The sequence below is a fragment of the Bos mutus genome, chromosome 3, assembly GCF_027580195.1.
Source record: "Bos mutus isolate GX-2022 chromosome 3, NWIPB_WYAK_1.1, whole genome shotgun sequence".
Taxonomy (NCBI): Eukaryota; Metazoa; Chordata; class Mammalia; order Artiodactyla; family Bovidae; genus Bos; species Bos mutus.
The window spans coordinates 111,136,772-111,157,700 of record NC_091619.1 but is presented as its reverse complement, the minus strand read 5'-3'; the positions used below and the strand labels follow the sequence as shown (position 1 = coordinate 111,157,700).

At 44.3% G+C, this 20,929-nt stretch overlaps 2 protein-coding genes and 1 pseudogene across 3 annotated transcripts in view; all 3 read right to left on the bottom strand.

Annotated features, from left to right (window-relative positions):
- Positions 1–20,929, bottom strand: part of LOC102264665 (UDP-glucuronosyltransferase 1-6) — a 151,828-nt gene that overhangs the window by 49,507 nt on the left and 81,392 nt on the right. The gene's annotated exons all lie outside the window — the stretch shown is intronic.
- Positions 3,626–4,387, bottom strand: LOC138986319 (UDP-glucuronosyltransferase 1-2-like). The gene has a single exon (XM_070365385.1). The coding sequence runs from the start codon at positions 4,385–4,387 to the stop codon at positions 3,626–3,628; it is 762 nt and encodes a 253-aa protein (XP_070221486.1).
- LOC102269449 (UDP-glucuronosyltransferase 1A3 pseudogene) lies at positions 8,609–9,600 on the bottom strand (annotated as a pseudogene).

The following is a 20,929-nucleotide window of genomic DNA, read 5'->3' as shown; positions in this document are numbered from 1 at the left end:
CACGCTAAGTCACTCACTTGTGTCTGACTCTTTGCAACCCCATGGACTGTAGCCTGCCAGGCTCCTCCATCTATGGGATTTTCCAGGCAAGAGTGCTGGAGTGGATTGCCATTTCCTTCTCCAGGGGATCTTCCCGACCCAGGAATTGAACCTGGGTCTCCCGCATTGTGGGCAGACGCTTTACCGTCTGAGCCACCAGGGAAGCCCTAATATGCCATAGATATGATTCAAAAGTGGCACTTTCCAGTGCAGTGTTTTGGGGTAAAATGTAGCTTCCCAAAAAGGCTACTGTCAGTATCTATATCACCATGATGATCTCTATTTGCCTTCTGCCTCTCTGGGATGCTCTTCTAAATCATCAGGTGGGTCTGATCCAGGCTCCTTTCAGAATATTGTTTATTCCCTGGGTCTTAGAGTGTGTGAGATTTTGTGTGCACCCTTTGAAAGTGGAGTCTCTATATCCTATAGTTCCTTGGCTCTCCAAGCGGAGGAGGCACAGTATAATCAAGACCAATACACCTGGGCAGATGATCCACATATAGAGGATAATTATAATTGCTGAGGCTTTCCCTAAGGAGTAAAGCCTATGAACCCACACTGAGCCTCCCAGCTTGGGGTCCAGAACCAGGAAGAAGAGCTCCCAGAATACTGGGCTTGGAAGGCCAGTGGGGCTTACTTTTACTTTCAGGAGAGTCATATATGACTGAGCGACTTCACTTATGCCATATTAGCCTTAGGACCCAGCCCCACCCATCAGCCTGTCAACACCAGTACTGTGTTGCCTCAAGTATAGGAGATAGTTGAGTGGAGACACAAACTGGCTCACTAACAGGACGACTGTCTTAAGACTTGCTGAGATCCCAGCTACCTGGGACATGGACTCATCCACCAGAAGCCCCAGGACCTGGCCCTGTCCTCCAGGGGGCCCAGGGTGTGGAATCACCTACTAGTGCACTAGCTCCAGCCCAGGGAACTCTGGGCCGCAATCCACCCTCCAGCATGCTGACACCAGGTCCATCCCCCAGGCCTTACAGCAAGACACTCCGGGACCCAGTAACCAGCGTGTCACCATTAGATATATATGGAGAGACAGATACGGCCACAACAGAGGAGCACCCGAATGCAAAAAGCAAGCATTAACAGACATAGAAAGAGAAGTTGACAGCAAACAACCATATTGGTGTACTTTAAAATTCCACATACATTAATAGACACGTCATTCAGATAGAAAATCAATAAGGGAACACTGGCCTTAAACAACACATTAGATCACTTAGATTTAATCAACATACATAGACCATTCCATCCAAAAGCAGCAGTAAACACATTCTTTTCAAGGGAACATGGAACGTCCCCTGGGATAGATCACATGTAAGGCCACAAAACAAGTCTCAGCAGATTTAAGAAGACTGAGATCACATCAAGCACATTTTCCAATCATGACGTTATGAAACCAAAACTCAACTACAAAGAAAAAACTGGAAAAACACAAACACATGGAGGGTAACCCATGTACAACAACTTATCAATGGGTCACTGAAGAAATAACAAAGGAAATTAAAAATAACCCATGTACAACAACCAATCAATGGGTCACTGAAGCAATAACAAGGGAAATTAAAAATAACCCATGTACAACAACCAACCAATGGGTCACTGAAGAAATAACAAGGGAAATTAAAAATAACCCATGTACAACAACCAACCAATGGGTCACTGAAGAAATAACAAGGGAAATTAAAAATACTTGGAAACAAATGAAATTGAAAACTCAATAGTCCAAAATCTGTGGGAAACAACAAAAGCAGTTCTAAGAAGGAGGTTTATAGCAATACAAGTGTACATCCAGAAATAAGAGAAATCACAAATACATAACCTAACCTTATACCAAAAGTAAATAAAAGAATATATGAAATCCAAGACAGTATACAGAAAAAAATACAAATAAGAGCTGAAATATAAAAGCTAAGTGAATGAAGAACTCTTTCTTTGAAGAAATAAATAAAATTGATACACCTCAATTTTCTGAAACTTCATCCAGATTTATCAGGAGAAAAAGAGAGACGGTCAAAGTAAATCAAATCAGAAATGAAACAGAGAAGGCACAACCAACACCACAAAAATGTAAAGGATCATAAGATCTTTTTGTGAATAACAACAAACCAAAAAATGAACAAGTAGCAGACATGGACAGATTCCTAGAAATGCACAATCTCCCAAAGCTGAACCAGGAAGAAACAGAAAATAGCAACAGTCTAATTATTGTTCAATTAGTATAAAAAGATTCAACAAAAAATGAAAAAAACCAAAAACATTAAGAGACCAAAAGTCGTGAAAGTTAATATAAATTCACTGCGTGTGACATAGATGGGCAAAATCATGATTAACTTGGTGGGTTAAGAAACAACTGCCCCCAAGAGTCTTATTTCAATTAAACCCAAATATTCAGAGTTAACATAAGAAGACTCAGAAACTATGGGGAAAGCAGTAATTCCCATAATGGAAACTTGGGGTAGGGCGGACTGAGCTGGGGTAAGTTTGGTGATGTGGTCAGAATGCTTCCTCTTTGAGACTCGGTTCTTGGCATCACTGTCGCCAGCGCCACTGTGCTCTTAGGCTCAGCTTTACCTCCTCTCCAGCCCCCACCACTAGCCTTGATGACCCCAGTGTCACAACTGAAGATCTACATGACATGCAATCCAACGCTGTATGACACCACGGTTTTCTCCAGACACCAATACCTAGTCAGAAGACTTCTGGTGAGCACAGCTCCATCTCTGCAAAGCTGGGTCTATTATTCCTTTCTGTGATCACAGAGAGCCCAAATTCTCTATCCAGCATTGTCTCACTTCCACTTAATTTATCTGACCTCTCTGAAACTTCTGTCTCCTTTGGGTGTCAGGTCTCCTGTGATCACACCTGTCTCTTCCGAGACAAAACCACTAAGGATTATCAGGTCAGTAAGTGCAGGTGGCCAGTTCTCTCATCCTTCAGTTGAATACCTCAGTGAAAAATCCCTGGTGGATGGATTCACAGCTCAAGTTCTCTGCTTCTACTCATCCGGATAAAATTTCACACAGTTATAACAGTACCTTTACAAAGGACAATCATGGTTGAGTCACACCATTTCTTACCAACCTATTATTGCCATTACCTCTGCCTCTCATTCCTCTCAAAGACTATTACAAACTTTTACTACACTACTGGACATACTTTAACAACTTATCTCACCAAAAATTGCTAGAAGGACATTGAAAGTTAGAAATCTTTAGAAAGATCAGTAGATAAGAAAGAACCTGGAAGTAAGTTTTTTTAAAAATATATGTATTTCACTAGGGAATTCTCTGCTGGACCAGGTTTGCATTCCAAGCGCTCACTGCCAAGGGCTTGAGTTCAATCCCTGGCAGGTGAACTAGAATCCCACAAGACGCGTGGCAAGGCATAAAAAGTTTTCTTAATTTTTTTCATTAAAAATAATGTGTTCCACTTGAAACATTGATTGAATAAAAGCAGCAGTACAGACCTGAGATAACTGTTTCCTGTTGCCACAGTTGATGCCCCCAATGAACACCATGTTGGGCATGATCGGCCGTGGGTAGTCCATCACAAAGTCTCCTCTGAACAGCTACACAGACGCAGAGCCAAAAATCTCCACCAGCGACACATGTCTCTGAAGAAGCTCAGAGGCCATACGAGCATAAGGAGCGAAAGAAAAATGGCAAAGGTACTTCAGGGTCAGAGGATAGAGCATGTTCTTGACCCTTTGGAAGAATGTCATGTGGTCTGAATTCCTTGTTAAAAACTTAGGAACATAAGAGAAAGGGTTTGGGCATGCTGCGCCCTCAACATCTAAGTCACAGGGAAGGAAACGCAAGAAAAACACAGCAGGAATGGACAGGTACTTAGCCAGCACTGCTCCGCAGGGGTAAACAGGGTCCGTTAAAACCACATCGAAGGAACTGGCATTTAGGTCTCTGATCAGGTCCTTGTTATACAGCAGTGCCTCACAAGACCTTGCAAAGACCACAGATGCATTTTTGGTAGCTTCAATAGTTTTCCAAAACATGGTTAGAAAATTCACTCTTTCAAAAAACATATTAAAACTGCCCATCAGGAAGTAATTAAAATCATCCTGGGTGTATGGAATGGCATAGGTTTTCTTGATGAAAAAGTCCTCTGCCTTGACGAGCACATTGACCTCTGGAGCAACGACCACTGCTTGGTGACCTCTGGCATGGAGCTCCCGCACGGCCTCCCGCATGCTGAGCCAGTGGCTGCCCTCCATGGGGGCCACCAGCACCTTCCCAGCCTCGGTCCAACGCCCGGCGCACAGACAGAGCAGGAGTCCAGCCAGCACCTGCCGCTGAAGCTGCAGTCCCAGGGCCATCTCCACACAAACCAGAAGTTACTGATTCTCTGGTGGGGCTGTGCTGCCTATATTTGTTCCCTTATCTTTATTTTATCATCAAGTCACTTAAGCAAATTGCATGTCATTGGAAGGTGGTGTGCCCTCTATACATTAATCATTATAAGGTAAGTCTATGCCTTTTTTTCATCACCTCTGGTTACACCTTGTGGGAAAGATCCCTTCCCCTTATCTTGGAAAAAGTCCTATGACTCTGCTACTTGCTCTGGGGAGCATTCTAGTTCACTCGCTCGCTCTTCATCCAAGACCCAGAGCAAGGCTGTGTCGGCAGAATCCCTTGGTCACCTCCAACCTTTCTTCTAATCAACTTCTGTTGGGCTGGACTGAACTCTAAGCGGTTACCTGCGCCCCAGCCCCCACCCAGATCTTCTGCTGATTTTGACCTTATCTGAGAATTCTTTAAACTCTTTTACCCCAATTCATTGGTGAATTTGGAGCACATCCAGGGAAATACATGATATTCCTAAGACAGCTTTCTCTCAGTAGGGAGGGGACACTGGCTGTCAATTTTTCTCCTGGTCCACCCTGGGATACCTACTGCAATGTTCGAGGGAGAGTCTTTTGATTGGAGCAGATGTCAAATATAGAAACACCTGCAGTATAATGGCTGTTGGACAATTTTGTAGCTACTTCATGGAATAAGAGCTACTGTAATCTAAAAGTATCAGTGGGCAAGATAACCCTTAGCAATGACACACGGGGGTCAGAGAGGGCCAGCCCCCAGTGTCAGCTCACCCTAGGACAGGAGCGAGCACTCTCCCGGCCTCAGAGAAGGCTCTCTGAGTTTCTCTTATGATGCTGCTATGTTAATCTTCCAACACTCTATTTAGGAACTGGGGTGTACATGAATCTGGACCCCAGTACACCATATACTCTGTGTTCAGATTTTTCTCCAAGGTCATTTACAGACCTAAGTCCTGATAAGGATAGATTCTTCAGAACTGAGGGGCTCCTGAATTTGTGGGAGCCTTCTCAGGTGGGGCCTGTGCAACAGATTGTGTCTCAGGCCCATGATGTAGCCCTGCTACAGAGACTGATGCCCACATGTGCTCAGCAGGACACGACATCTCCGTGTCCTGTCCACCCTGGGGATGATAGGGGCAGGCTCCCTGTGCTGCCCAGTGATCTCTCTCACTGAGCACCCTCTTATGCATACATCAGTTCAGATCAGTTCAGTCGCTCAGTCGTGTCCAACTCTTTGCGACCCCATGAACCACAGCACGCCAGGCCTCCCTGTCCATCACCAACTCTCAGAGTCCACCCAAACCCATGTCCATTGAGTTGGTGATGCCATCCAATCATCTCATTCTCTGTCAGCACCTTCTCCTCCTGCCCTCAATCTTTCCCAGCATCAGGGTCTTTTCAAATGAGTCAGCACTTTGCATTAGGTGGCCAAAGTACTGAAGTTTCAGCTTCAGCATCAGTCCTTCCAATGAATATTCAGGACTGATTTTCTTTAGGATTGACTGGTTGGATCTCCTTGCATTCCAAGGGACTCTCAAGAGTCTTCTCCAACACCACAGTTGAGAAGCATCAATTCTTCAGTGCTCAGCTTTCTTTATGGTACAACTCTCCCATCCATACATGACTATTTCAAATACCATAGCTTTGACTAGACGGACCTTTGTTGACAAAGTTATGTCTCTGCTTTTTAATATGCTGTCTAGGTTGATCATAGCTTTTCTTCCAAGAAGCGAGCGTCTTTTAATTTCATGGCTGTAGTCAACATCTGCAGTGATTTTGGAGCCCAGAAAAATAAAGTCAGCCACTGTTTCCATTGTTTCCCCATCCATTTGCCATGAAGTGATGGGGCTAGATGCCATGACCTTAGTTTTCTGAATGTTGAGCTTTAAGCCAACTCTTTCACTCTTTTCTTTCACTTTCATCATGAGACTTTTCAGTTCCTCTTTGTTTTCTGTCATAAGGGTGGTGTCATCTGCATATCTGAGGTAATTGATATTTCTCCTGGCAATCTTGATTCTAGCTTGTGCTTCATCCAGCCCAGCGTTTCTCATGATGTACTCTGTACCTAAGTTAAATGAGCAGGGTGACAATATACAGCCTTGACATACTCTTTTCCCTATTTGGAACAAATCAGCTGTTCCATGTCCAGTCCTAACTGTTGCTTCTTGACCCGCATACAGATTTCTCAAGAGGCAGGTCAGGTAGTCTGGTATTCCCATCTCTTGAAGAGTTTTCCACAGTTTATTGTGATTCACACAAAGTCTTTGGCATAGTCAATAAAGCAGAAGTAGATGTTTTTCTGGAACTTTCTTGCTTTTTCAATGATCCAACAGATGTTGGCAATTTGATCTCTGGTTCCTCTGCTTTTTCTAAATCTAGCTTGAACATCTAGAAGTTTATGGTTCATGTACTACTGAAGCCTTGCTTGCAGAATTTTGAGCATTACTTTGCTAGGATGTGAGATGAGTGCAATTGTGCGGTAGTGTGAACATTCTTTGGTATTGCCTTTCTTTGGGATTGGAATGAAAACTGATTTTTTCCTGTTACGCCCACTACTGAGTTTTCCAAATTTGCTGGCATATGGAGAGCAACACTTTCATAGCATCATCTTTTAGGATTTGAAATAGCTCAACTGGAAATCCATCACCTCCTGTAGCTTTGTTAGTAGTGATGCTTCCTAAGGCTCATTTGACTTCGCATCCAGGATCTCTGGCTCTAGGTGAGTGATCACACCATCATGGTTATCTGGGTGATTAAGATCTTTTTTGTGTAGTTCTTCTGTGTATTCTTGCCACCTTTTCTTAATATCTTCTGCTTCTGTTAGGTCCATACCATTTCTGCCCTTTATTGAGCCCATCTTTGCATGAAATGTTCTCTTGATATCTCTAGTTTTCTTGAAGATATCTTTAGTCTTTCCCATTCTATTCTTTCCCTCTATTTCTTTGCATTGATTGCTGCAGAAGGCTTGCTATTCTTTGAAACTCAGCATTCAGATGGATATATCTTTCCTTTTCTCCTTTTCCTTTAGCTTCTCTTCTTTTCTCAGTCCATGGAATTCCCCAGGCCAGAAAACTGGAGTGGGTAGCCTTTCCCTTCTCCCAGGGATCTTCCCAATCTTGGGATCAAACCGAGGTCTCCCACATTGCAGGTGGATTCTTTACCAGCTGAGCCACTAGAAAAGCCCAATCTAGCTCTGTACACCCCCACATTTTTCTCCAGACACCAACTCCTGGTCAGAAGACTTCTGGTCAGCACAGCTCCATCTCAGAAAAGCTGGATCTGTTATTCCTTTCTCTGATCATAGAGAGCCCAACTTCTCTGTCCAGCATTATTTCATTTCCACTTAATTTATTTGACCTCTCTGAAACTTGTTTCCTCTGGGTGTTAGGTTTCCTGTGATCACACCTCAATCCCTTCCAAGACAAAACCACTAAGAATTATCAGGTCAATAAATATATTTTGCCAGTTCTCTCATCCTTCATTTGAAGACCTCAATGTAAAATCCCTTATGGATGGATTCATAGCTCAAGTTCTCTGCTCCTACTAAGCTGAAGAAAGTTGCACAACAGTTACAACAGTACCTTTACAAGGGACAATCATGGTGGAATCACACCATTTCTTGTCAACCTGTTACTGAACATAATCTCTGCCTCTCCTTCCTCTCAAAGTGAAAGGAAAGTGAAATTAGCTCAGTCGTGTCCAACTCTTTGCACCCCATGGATTTTCAGGACTGTAGCCTGTCCATGGACATCTCCAGGCCAGAATACTGAAGTAGGTGGCCGTTCCCTTCTCCAGACGGTATTCCCAACCCAGGGATCAAACCCAGGTCTCCCACATTGCAGGCAGATTCTTTACCATCTGATCCACCAGGGAAGCCCCAGAATACTAGAGTGGGTAGCCTATCCCTTCTCCATCAGATCTTCCTGACCCAGGAATCAAACTGGAGTCTCCTGCATTGCAGGTGGATTCTTTACCAGCTGAACTAACAGGGAAGCCCCCTCAAAGACCATCACAAACTTTTACTACACTACTTGAGGCATTTTAACAACTTATGTCACCAAAGACTACCAGAAGGAATTTGAAGGTTAGACTCTTTAGAAAGAACAGTAGATAAGAAAGAAGCTGGAAATAAGTTGTTTCCTAAAAATACATTTCACTTGGGAATTCCCTGGTTGACAAGTGGTTAGGACTCCAAGTGTTTACTGCCAAGGGCTTGGGTTAAATCTCTGGTGGGTGAACTAGGATCCCATAAGATGTGAAGCATGGCATAAAATTTTTTTTAATTTTTTCATTGAAAATAATGTGTTCCACTTGGAACACTGATTGAACAAAAGCAGCAGTACAGACCTGAGATAATGGTTTCCTGTTGCCACAGTTGAAACCCCCAATGAACACCATATTGGGCATGATCTGCCATGGGTTGTCCATCACAAAGTCTCCTCTGTACAGCCACGCAGATGCAGAGCCAAAAATCTCCCCCAACAACACCTCTCTCTGAAGAAGCTCAGAGGCCATATGTGCATAAGGAGTGAAAGAAAAATGGCAAAGGTACTTCAGGGTCAGAGGGTAGAGCAAGTTCTTGACCCTTTGGAAGAACGTCAAGTGGTCTGAATTCCTTGTTAACAACTTAGGAACATAAGAGAAAGGGTTTGGGCATGCTGCGCCCTCAACATCTAAGTCACAGGGAAGGAAACGCAGGAAAGACACAGTAGGAATGGACAGATACTTAGCCAGCACTGCCCCGCAGGGGTAAATAGGGTCCGTTAAAACCTCATCGAAGGAACTGGCATTCAGGTCTCTGATCAGGTCCTTGTTATAAAACAGTGCCTCACAAGACCTTTCAAAGGCCAAAGACAGATTTTTTGTAGCTGTCATAGTTTTCCAAAACAGTGTTAAAAAAGGCACTCTCTCAAAAAACATATTAAAACTGCCCATCAGGAAGTAATCAAAATCATCTGGGTGTATGGAATGGCATAGGTTTTCATGGTGAAAAAGTCCTCTGCCTTGATGTGAACGTTGACCTCCGGAGATAGGACCACTGCCTGGTGACCTCTGGCGTGGAGCTCCTGCACGGCCTCCTGCATGCTGAGCCAGTGGCTGCCCTCCATGGGGACCACCAGCACCTTCCCAGCCTCGGCCCATTGCCCGACACACAGACAGAGCAGGAGTCCAGCCAGCACCTGCCACCGAAGCTGCAGTCCCAGGGCCATCTCTACACAAACCAGAAGGTGCTCCGTCGCTGGTGGGGCTGTGCCACCTATATTTATTCCCATATATTTATCTTATCATCAAGTCACTTAAGCAAAATGGCATGTCATTGGAAGGCGCTGAGCCCTCTGAACATTAATCATTACAAGATAAATCTATGCCCAGGTTTCATCACCTCTGGTTTCACCCAAAAAAAGATCACTCCCCCTTATCTTGGAAAAACTCCTCTGACCTACTGCTTCCTCTGGGGAACATTCTAGTTCACTCTCTTGTTCTTCATCCAAGACCCAAAGTAAGGCTGTGCCTGCCCATTCCCTTGATCACCTCCTACCTCTCTGCTAACCATTTCTCTGGGGCTGGACTGAACACTGAGGAGTCACCTCTGCCCCAGTCCCCACCCAGAACCTCTGCTGAATGTGACCTTATCTGGGAACTCTTTAAACTCTTTCTCCCTATTCATGAGTGAACTCAGAGCACCTCCAGGGAGATATTAATACATGACATTGCTATGATAGCTTTCTCTTAGCAGATAGGGGATGCTCACTGTCCATTTTTTCCTGTTCAACACTGAGATACCTCTTGCAATGTTCAGGGAAGAGTCTATTGGGACAGCTGTCAAACATCCAAATATCTGGAGAGATCCTTAAGAAAGAGAGCTGAAGAGTTGGTTAATTCTGTTTCCACTTCATGGAATTAGAATTGCTGTTATCTAAAGTGTCAGTGATTAGATTGCTTAGTTTCTGTGATTATGGTTTCAGTCTGTCTGCCCGCTGATGCCCTCTCTCAGTGCCTACCATCTTACTGGGGTATCTCTTAACTTGGATGTGGGGTGTCTCTTCATGGCTGCTCCAGCAAAGTGCAGCCACTGCTCCTTACCTTGGAGGTGGGGGACGTGGAGAATCTCTTCTCAAGATTATCTCCAATCTAATCACATGGACCACAGCCTTGTCTAACTCAATGAAAACTAAGCCATGCCTTGTAGAGCCACCCAAGATGGATGGGTCTTGGTGGAGAGTTGTGACAAAATATGGTCCACTGGAGAAGGGAATGGCAAACCACTTCAGTATTCTTGCCTTGAGAACCCCATAAACAGTATGAAAAGGCAAAATGATAGGACACTGAAAGAGGAACTCCCCAGGTCAGTAGGCACCCAATATGCTACTGGAGATCAGTGGAGAAATAACTCCAGAAAGAATGAAGAGACGGAGCCAAAGCAAAAACAACACCCAGTTGTGGATGGGACTGGAGATAGAAGCAAGGTCCGATGCTGTAAAGAGCAATATTGCATAGGAGCCTGGAATGTTCAGTTAAGTTCAGTTCAGTCACTCAGTCGTGTCCAAATCTTTGCAACCCCATGAACCGCAGCGAGCCAGGCCTCCCTGACCATCGCCAACTCCCGGAGTCCACCCAAAGCCATGTCCATAGAGTCAGTGATGCCATCCAACCATCTCATCCTCTGTTGTCCCCTTCTCCTCCCGCCTTCAAACTTTCTCAGCATCAGGGTGTTTTCCAATGAGTCAGCTCTGTGCATCAGGTGGCCAAAATATTGGAGTTTCAGCTTCAACATCAGTCCTACCAAAGAACACCCAGGACTGATCTCCTTTAGGATGGACTGGTTAGATCTCCTTGCAGTCCAAGGGACTCTCAAGAGTCTTCTCCAACACCACAGTTCAAAAGCATCAATTCTGCTCTCAGTTTTCTTTGTAGTCCAACTCTCACATCCATACATGACCACTGGAAAAACCATAGCATTGACTAGATGGACCTTGGTTGACAAAGTAATGTCTCTGCTTTTTAATATGCTGTCTAGGTTGGTCATAACTTTCCTTCCTAGGAGTAAGCGTCTTTTAATTTCATGGCTGCAGTCACCATCTACAGTGATTTTGGAGCCCAGAAAAATAGCCACTGTTTCCCCATCTATTTGCCATGAAGTGATGGGACAGGATGCCATGATCTTAGTTTTCTGAATGTTGAGCTTTAAAGCCAACTTTTTCACTCTCTTCTTTCGCTTTCATCAAGAAGCTCTTTAGTTCTTCACTTTCTGCCGTAAGGGTGGTGTCATCTGCATGTCTGAGGTTATTGATATTTCTCCCAGCAACCTAGATTCCAGCTTGTTCTTCCTCCAGCCCAGCGTTTCTCATGATGTACTCTGCATATAAGGTAAATAAGCAGGGTGACAATATATACAGCCTTGACATACTCCTTTCCTATTTGTAACCAGTCTGTTGTTCCATGTCCACTTCTAACTGTTGCTTCCTGACCTGCATATAGGTTTCTCAAGAGGCAGGTCAGGTGGTCTGGGATCCCATCTCTTTCAGAATTTTCCAAAGTTTATTGTCATCCACACAGTCAAAGGCTTTGCCATAGTCATAAAGCAGAAATAGATGTTTTTCTGGAACTCTCTTGCTTTTTCTATGATCCAGCAGATGTTGGCAATTTGATCTCTGGTTCCTCTGCCTTTTCTAAAACCAGCTTGAACATCTGGAAGTTCATGTCCATGAATCAAGGCAAATTGAAAGTGATCAAACAGGAGATGGCAAGAGTGAACGTCAACATTTTTTGGAATCAGCGAACTAAAATGGACTGGAATGGGTGAATTTAACTCAGATGACCATTATGTCTACTACTATGGGCAGGAATCCCTTAGAAGAGATGGAGTATCCATCACAGTCAACAAAAGAGTCTGAAATGCAGTACTTGGATGCAATCTCAAAAATGACAGAATGATCTCTGTTCATTTCCAAGGCAAACCATGCAATATCACAGTAATCCAAGCCTATGTTCCAACCAGTAACACTGAAGAAGCTGAAGTTGAATGGTTCTATGAAGACCTACAAGACCTTCTAGGACTAAAACCCAAAAAAGATGTCCTTTTCATTATAGGGGACTGGAATGCAAAAGTAGGAAGTCAAGAAACACCTGGAGTAACAGGCAAATTTGGCCTTGGAGTACAGAATGAAGCAGGGCAAAGGCTAATAGAGCTCTGCCAAGAGAACACACTGGTTATAGCAAACACCCTCTTCCAGCAACACAAGAGAAGACTCAACACATGGACATCACCAGATGGCCAACACTAAAATCAGATTGATTATATTCTTTGCAGCCAAAGATGGAGAAGCTCTATATAGTCAGAAAAAACAAGACTGGGAACTGACTGTGGCTCAGATCATGAACTCCTTATTGCCAAATTCAGACTGAAATTTAAGAAAGTGGGGGAAACCACTAAACCATTCAGGTATGACCTAAATCAAATCCCTTATGATTATAAAGTGGAAGTGAGAAATAGATTTAAGGGATTAGATCTGATAGGTAGAGTGCCCATGAACTATGGATGGAAGTTCGTGACATTGTACAGGAGATAGGGAGCAAGACCATCCCCAAGAAAAAGAAATGCAAAAAAGCAAAATGGCTGTCTGGGGAGGCCTTACAAATAGCTGTGAAAAGAAGAGAAGTGAAAAGCAAAGGAGAAAAGGAAAGATATAAGCATCTGAATGCAGAATTCCAAAGAATAGCAAGGAGAGATAAGAAAGCCTTCCTCAGCGATCAGTGCAAAGAAATAGAGGAAAACAATAGAATGGGAAAGACTAGAGATCTCTTCAAGAAAATTAGAGATACAAAGGGAACATTTCATGCAAAGATGGGCTCGATAAAGGACAGAAATGGTATGGACCTAACAGAAGCAGAAGATATTAAGAAGAGGTGGCAAGAATACACAGAAGAACTATACAAAAAAGATCTTCACGACCCAGATAATCACGATGGTGTGATCACTGACCTAGAGCCAGACATCCTGGAATGTGAAGTCAAGTGGGCCTTAGAAAGCATCACTACGAACAAAGCTAGTGGAGGTGATGGAATTCCAGTTGAGCTATTTCAAATCCTGAAAGATGATGCTGTGAAAGTGTTGCTCTCAATATGCCAGCAAATTTGGAAAACTCAGCAGTGGCCACAGGACTGGAAAAGGTCAGTTTTCATTCCAATCCCAAAGAAAGGCAAAGCCAAAGAATGCTCAAACTACCACACAGTTGCACTCATCTCACATCCTAGCAAAGTAATACTCAAAATTCTCCAAGCCAAGCTTCAGCAATACGTGAACCGTGAACTTCCAGATGCTCACACTGGATTTAGAAAAGGCAGAGGAACCAGAGATCAAATTGTCAACATCTGCTGCATCATCAAAAAAGCAAAAAAGTTCCAGAAAAACATCTATTTCTGCTTTATTGACTATGCCAAAGCCTTTGACTGTGTGGATCACAAAAAACTTTGGAAAATTCTGAAAGAGATGGGAATCCCAGACCACCTGACCTGCCTCTTGAGAAACCTATATGCAGGTCAGGAAGCAACTGTTAGAACTGGACATGGAACAACAGACTGGTTACAAATAGGAAAAGGAGTACATCAAGGCTGTATGTTGTCATCCTGCTTATTCAACTTATATGCAGAGTATATTATGAGAAACGCTGGGCTGGAGGAAGCACAAGCTGGAATCTAGGTTGCTGGGAGAAATATCAATAACCTCAGATATGCAGATGACACCACCCTTATGGCAGAAAGTGAAGAACTAAAAAGCCTCTTGATGAAAGTGAAAGAGGAGAGTGAAAAAGTTGGCTTTAAAGCTCAACATTCAGAAAACTAAGATCATGGCATCCTGTCCCATCACTTCATGGCAAATAGATGGGAAAACAGTGAAAACAGTGGCTGACTTTATTTTACTGGGCTCCAAAATCACTGCAGATGGTGACTGCAGCCGTGAAATTAAAAGATGCTTACTCCTAGGAAGGAAAGTTATGACCAGCCTAGACAGCATATTAAAAAACAGACACATTACTTTGTCAACCAAGGTCTGTCTAGTCAAGGCTATGGTTTTTCCAGTGGTCATGTATGGATGTGAGAGTTGGACTATAAAGAAAGCTGAGAGCAGAAGAATTGATGCTTTTGAACTGTGGTGTTGGGGAAGACTCTTGAGAGTCTGCAAGGACATCCAACCAGTCCAGCCTAAAGGAGATCAGTCCTGAGTGTTCATTGGAAGGACTGATGTTGAAGCTGAAACTCCAATACTTTGGCCACCTGATAAGAACTGACTCACTAAGAACTCAGTGACCCCTGTTATTGTCTGGCTCTTAACTGCATGTCATACAGATTACAGGACAACTTTCTGGCTTCCCTCACTGTGATAAGCTGCCCTGTGTTTGGCACTCAACCTACATGGATACTATGAACCAAGTGAGGGTACACAGTGCACTTACGGGATTGGCAAGGAGTGTGGTGTTTTCTCTGCTACAGTTAGAAATACACATCTAGACTAGAATAAAATAATTGCTGGGAAGATTGAAGGCAGGAGGAGAAGGGGACAACAGAGGATGAGATGGTTGGACGGCATCACCCACTCAATGGAGATGAGTTTGAGTAAACTCCGGGAGTTGGTAATAGACAGGGAGGCCTAGAGTGCTGTGGCCCATGGGCTCATGAAGATTCTGACATGACTGAGCAACTGAACTGAACTGAAAGTTCCAGTGGGCAAGAGAACTCTTAGCGATGACACAGTGGCGTCAGTTAGGGCCAGCCCTCACGATCTACACGCCATAGGACAGGAGGGAGCCATCCCCTGGCCTCAGAGGAGGGTCTCTGAATTCCTTTTATGCTGCTAAAGGTGCCAGTCTTTCACTACTCTATTTAGGGACTGGGGCCTTTACTTATCTGGGCCTTTATTACATCTTGGAGTTTATGTTCAGATTTTTCTCCAAGGTCAGTTACAGACCTAAGTCCTGTTCTGGATGGATTCCTCTAAAGCCAATGGGCAATTCTGGAGAGCTTCAGTCACGATGATACTGTGCCAGCAAGTGCCGTTTGGATCATCCTCTACCTTATTAACATCGGGACACAGCCTCACCCATCAGTTAGTCAGCACTAGTACTAGGATACTCCAGGCCAAGTAGCTAGTTAAGTGGAGACACAGAGCCATCCATTAGTAGGCAGCTGCATTAACCCTCTAAGAACAAGCCACCTGGGACCTGGCCCCATCCACCAGAAGGCCCAGGACCAGGCCCCGTGCACCACAGTGCCCAGGACCTGGACTTACCTACCAGTGCACCAGCACGAGCTCAGGACACCCCTGGACCTCACCCCACCCTCCAGCAGACTGACACCAGCTCCAGGAAACCTGGGCTCTACAGACAGGGACTCCAGGATCCGGATTAACCTACCAGTGGGCCACCATTAGATACATATGCAGACATATGTGGCCTCAACATAGGAGCACTTAAATACAAATGGCAAGTATTAACAGACATAAAAAGACAAGGTGACAGTAAACAACAATATTAGGGTGATTTAAAATCCCACATACATCAATGGACACAGCATTCAGACAGAAAACCAATACAGAAACACTGGTCCTAAACAACACATTAGACCAGTTAGGCTTAATAGATATATGCAAAACATTCCATCAAAAGCAGCAAAACACACATTCTTTTCAAGTGTATATGGTATATCAGTCTCGGTAAATCACACAGATCAAGTGTCACTAAACTCAAGAATACTGAAATCACATCAAACATCTTTTCCAACCATGATGTTATGAAACTAAAACTGAACTACAAAAAAAGCTGCAGAAACGCATGGAGGCAAAACAATGTGTCACAGTCAGTGGGTCATTGAAGAAATTAAACAAATACCTCAAGACAAATAAAAATGAAAACGTGATAATCCAAAATCTATGGGAAACAGTAAAAGTAGTTCTAAAAGGAACGTTTTTAGCCATACAAGCATAGATCATGAAATAAGAAAAATCTGAAATAACCTAAACTTACACCCAAAGTAACTAAAAAGAATAACCAAAATCCAGAAGAATATAAAGAAAAAAAAATCATAAAGCTTAAGCCAGAAATTTAAAAGATCAATGAAACAAAGAACTGATTCTTTGAAAAAATAAAGTTGATAAACTTTCAGTCAGAGTCATCAAAAAGAAAGGAAGTCCAGGTAAATAAAAGCCAAAATGAGAAAGACGAAGTCCCAAGAAACACACAAAACATATAAAGGATCATAAGAGATTACTGTGAACAGTTATATGCCAATAAAATGAACAATTAGAAGACATGGACAGTTTCTTAGAAATGGACTACATCCCAAGACTGAACCAGGAAGAAATAGAAAATATTAACAAACCAATTACCAGTAATGACACTGAATCAGCAATAAAAAGATCTCCCACAATTGAAGAATACAAAAGCTATAAGAGACCTAAAGTCATGGAAGTTAATATAAATTAAGTACATGAGACACAAGGTCAGCAAAAAAACAAACAAACGGCTAACTCAGTGGATTAAGAAACAAATCCTGCCCCCAAGAGTCCTATTTCAATTAAACCCAAATATCCAGAGTTAACATGAGAAGACTGTGAAACTGTGAGGAAAGCCGTAGTTCCCATGATGGAAACTTGGGGTGGAGTGGTCAGGGCCGGGGCAGATTTGGAGGTGAGGTCAAATCTTTCCACTTTGAGACTCAGTTCTCAGCATCACTGCCCCCACCTTCACTGCATTCACAGTTTACCTCCTTCCAGCCCCCACCACTACTTTTTGATGACCTCAGTGTCCCACCTTGAAGACCTATATGACACGCAATCCAGCCCCGTACATCACCACATTTTACTCCAGACACCAAGTCCTGGCCAGAAGACTTCTGGTCAGCACAGCTCCATCTCTGAGAAGTTGGGCTCAATTATTCCTTTCTCTGATCACGGAGACCTCGACTTCTCTCTCCGGTATTATCTCACTTCCACTTACCCTACCTCTCTGAAATTTCAGATTCTTTTTGGTGTTTAGGTCTCCTGCAACCACAATCCTTTCCAAGACAAAACCAGTATCAGTTCAACAAATGCCATCTGCTATTCTTTCCTCCTTCTATGGAACACTCTCAGGCAAAAACTCCTGATGGATGGATTCTCAGCTCAACAAACGTGCTCCTTCCTACTCAGCTGGAGAAAATCGGACAATGGCTACAACAGTGCCTACAAAAAAGGGCAATCACAGGCGAATAACAAACACCATCGCTTATCAGTCCTATTGCAGACCCTCATCCCTGACTGTCACTCCTCTCAAAGACCATCACAAACTTTACCACACTACTGCAGGCACTTTAACAATTCACAACAGAGACTGTTAGAAGGAGAATGTGAGGTAGGAACTTTTAGAAAGATCAATATATATTAAGCACCTGGAAGTAAGATATTTATAAAAAGTATGTTTCACTTGGGAACTCCCAGGCAAGCCAGTGGTTAGGACTCAAGCCATCGTTGCCAAGGGCCCAGGTTCAAATCCTGGTTGAGGAACTAGGATCCCACAGGCACTGCAACATGGCAAAAAAAAAAAAAAAAAAAAAGTAATTAATTAATTAATTTTAAAAACATGTGCTCCACTTGGAACACTGATTGAATAAAAGCAGCAGTACAGACCTGAGATAATGGTTTCCTGTTGGCACAGTTGATGCCCCCAGTGAACACCATGTTGGGCATGATGGGCCGTGGATAGTCCATCACAAAGTCTTCTCTGAACAGCCACACGGATCCAGAGGCAAGAATCTCCCCCCGTGACACCTCTCTCTGAAGAAGCTCAGAGGCCATACGTGCATAAGGAATGACAGAAACCTGGCAAATGTACTTCAGGCTCAGAGGGTAGAGCATGCTCTTGACCCTTTGGAAGAATGTCATGCGGTCTGAATTCATTGTTAACAACCTAGGAATGCATGAGAAAGGGTTTGGGCATGCTGTGCCCTCAACATCTAAGTCACACAGAGGGAACACGATAAATGAATAAATAAATACAGCAGAAATCAACAGGTACTTAGCCAGCCCCTGTGGGGAAAACAGCTAATCAGCCAGGATGGCACGTTCAGGAAGGACTGCTGCTGAAGCTGAAACTCCAATACTTTGGCCACCTGGTACAAAGAGGTGACTCACTGGAAAAGACCCTGATGCTGGGAAAGATTGAGGGCAAGAGAAGGGGGAGACAGAGGATGAGATGGTTGGCTGGCATCACCGACCTGATGGACACGAGTTTGAGTAAGCTCCGGGAGTTGGTGATGGACAGGGAGGCCTGGCCTGCTGCAGTCCGTGGGGTCGCAAAGAATCGGACATGACTGAGCGAGAGAACTGAACTGAACTGAACAGCTAAGCGCGTTGTCTAGCACTGAGCATGCGCCTCAGGAGGTACTTGCTTGGTCCTGGGCTACTTTGTGCGGTGTACCTGACTGAGCTCCACCTAAAGCCTCATGGCTGTGTCCGTCGGGTCAGCCACGAGAGGAGACAATATACTGTGTCTGCTGCTACGGCTGCTGTGCCAGCCAGGAGAGAAGAAACGTGTCTGCAGTTTCCACGGCTTCTTGAGTCTTATTCCAGCCTCTTAGCTCACGCCTTGCCTACCACAGGTTCAACAAACATTGCGCAAGTGAGATACAGCAGAACAGTTCTTGCTGTGAACTGGATCGGCAAGACAGCCCCGCGGCAGTACATAGGGTCCCTTAAAACTGCATCAAAGGGACTGGCATTCGAGTGCCTGATCAGGTCCTTGGAATACCTTAAAAGACCTTACAGAGAGCAAACAGTCGTTACAGACACCGTAGCCCCCAGAAACAGTGCTAAAAAACATCCTCTTTCAAAAAGCAGATGAACATGACCCCTCATGAGAGAATCATATTCTTCCTGTGTGTCAGGAATCGCATAGATTTTCGTGGTGAAAAAGCGCTCCGCCTGGGTGTGTATATTCACCTGCAGAGGAACAACCACTGCTCGGTGGCCTTCGGCCTGGAGCTCATTAATGGCCTCCCTGCATGCTTAAGCGAGTGGCTGCCCTCCATGGGGACCACCAGCATATTCTGAGACTTGGTTATCGCTTGATGCACAGACAGAGCAGGAGTCCAGCCAGCACCTGCCACGGAAGCTGCAGTCCCAGGGCCATCTCCACACAAACCAAAAGCTACTGAGTCTCCGGTTGAGCTATGCCACCTATATTTGTTCCCTTTATCTTATCATCAGGTCACTTAAGCAAAATGGCATGGCATTGGAGGGCAGTTTGCCATCCATACATTAATCATTACAGGATAAGTCCATGCCTGGGTTTCATCACCTCTGATTTCACCCTAGGAAAGTCCCTTCCTCCCTTCTCTTGGAAAATCTCCTCTGACTCTGCTGCTTCCGGTAGGGAGCATTCTAGGTCACTGAAATGTTTGTCATCCAATCTCCAAAGCAAGGCTGCGTGGGCACATTCCCTTTGATCACCTTCTGCCTCTCTGCTAAGCACACTCTACAGGGCTGGACTGAACTCTCAGAAGGCACCTCTGTCCCAGTCCCCACCCAAAACCTCTGGTGCATGTGACCTTATCTGAGAACTCTTTAAACTCTTTCCCCTGATTGATGGGCGAACAAGGAGCCCTTCATTGTTCACTTCCAGGGAAACGTACAACATCGCTGAGACAGCTTTCTCTCAGCAGGAGGGAACCTGGTTGTCTTTTTGTTCCTCTTCCACACTGAGACACCTCTTCCACTGTTTAGGGGGAGAGTCTGTTGGAGGAGCTGTCGTATATGGAAATATCTGATGACATTCCTGATGAAGACAACAGAAGTGATGTTTGAAACATCTGTATTAACTTCCTGGAATAAGAGTTGCTGTTAAGCATCGATGGGCAAGGCAACACTTAGCAATGACACAGTGGGGTCAGAAAGCACAAGTCCTGAAGATCTGCACACCCTGGACATCAGGGAGCTGTCCCTTGCCCCCAACCTGTCTCTCTGAATCCTCTTCTGATGCTGAAGGCATCAGTCTTCTGCTACTCTGTTTAGGGACTGGGGTGTACCTTAATCTGGGCTTTTATTATATCTTATTGTTTATGTTCACATTTTTCTCCAAGGTCAGTTACAGTGTTGAGTCCTGATAAGGATAGATTCCTCCAAAACAGAGGGGCTCCTGAATTTGTGGGACCCTTCTGAGGCGGGGCCTGTGCAACTGCTTGCATCGCGGGCCCACGAGGCGGCCCTGCTACAGAGACTGATGCTCACGTGTGCTCAGCAGGATACAGCATCTCCGTGTCCCGTCTGCCCTGGGGACGATGTGGGAGGGCTTCTTTGGCTGCCCAGCCCTAGACCAGCAAAAATGTGATCGGCTGTCCCATCCTTGCCATTCAAAGTAACACATATACTAAGCCAACTAAGGCACAGTGCACTTGGGGGATTGGAAACTGATGGTATTTTCTCTGGTCCAGTTAGAGCTTTAAATCTATACTAGAATAAAATAAATGAAGAGGCATACAACATCATTCCTGGGAAGAATGAACACTCTA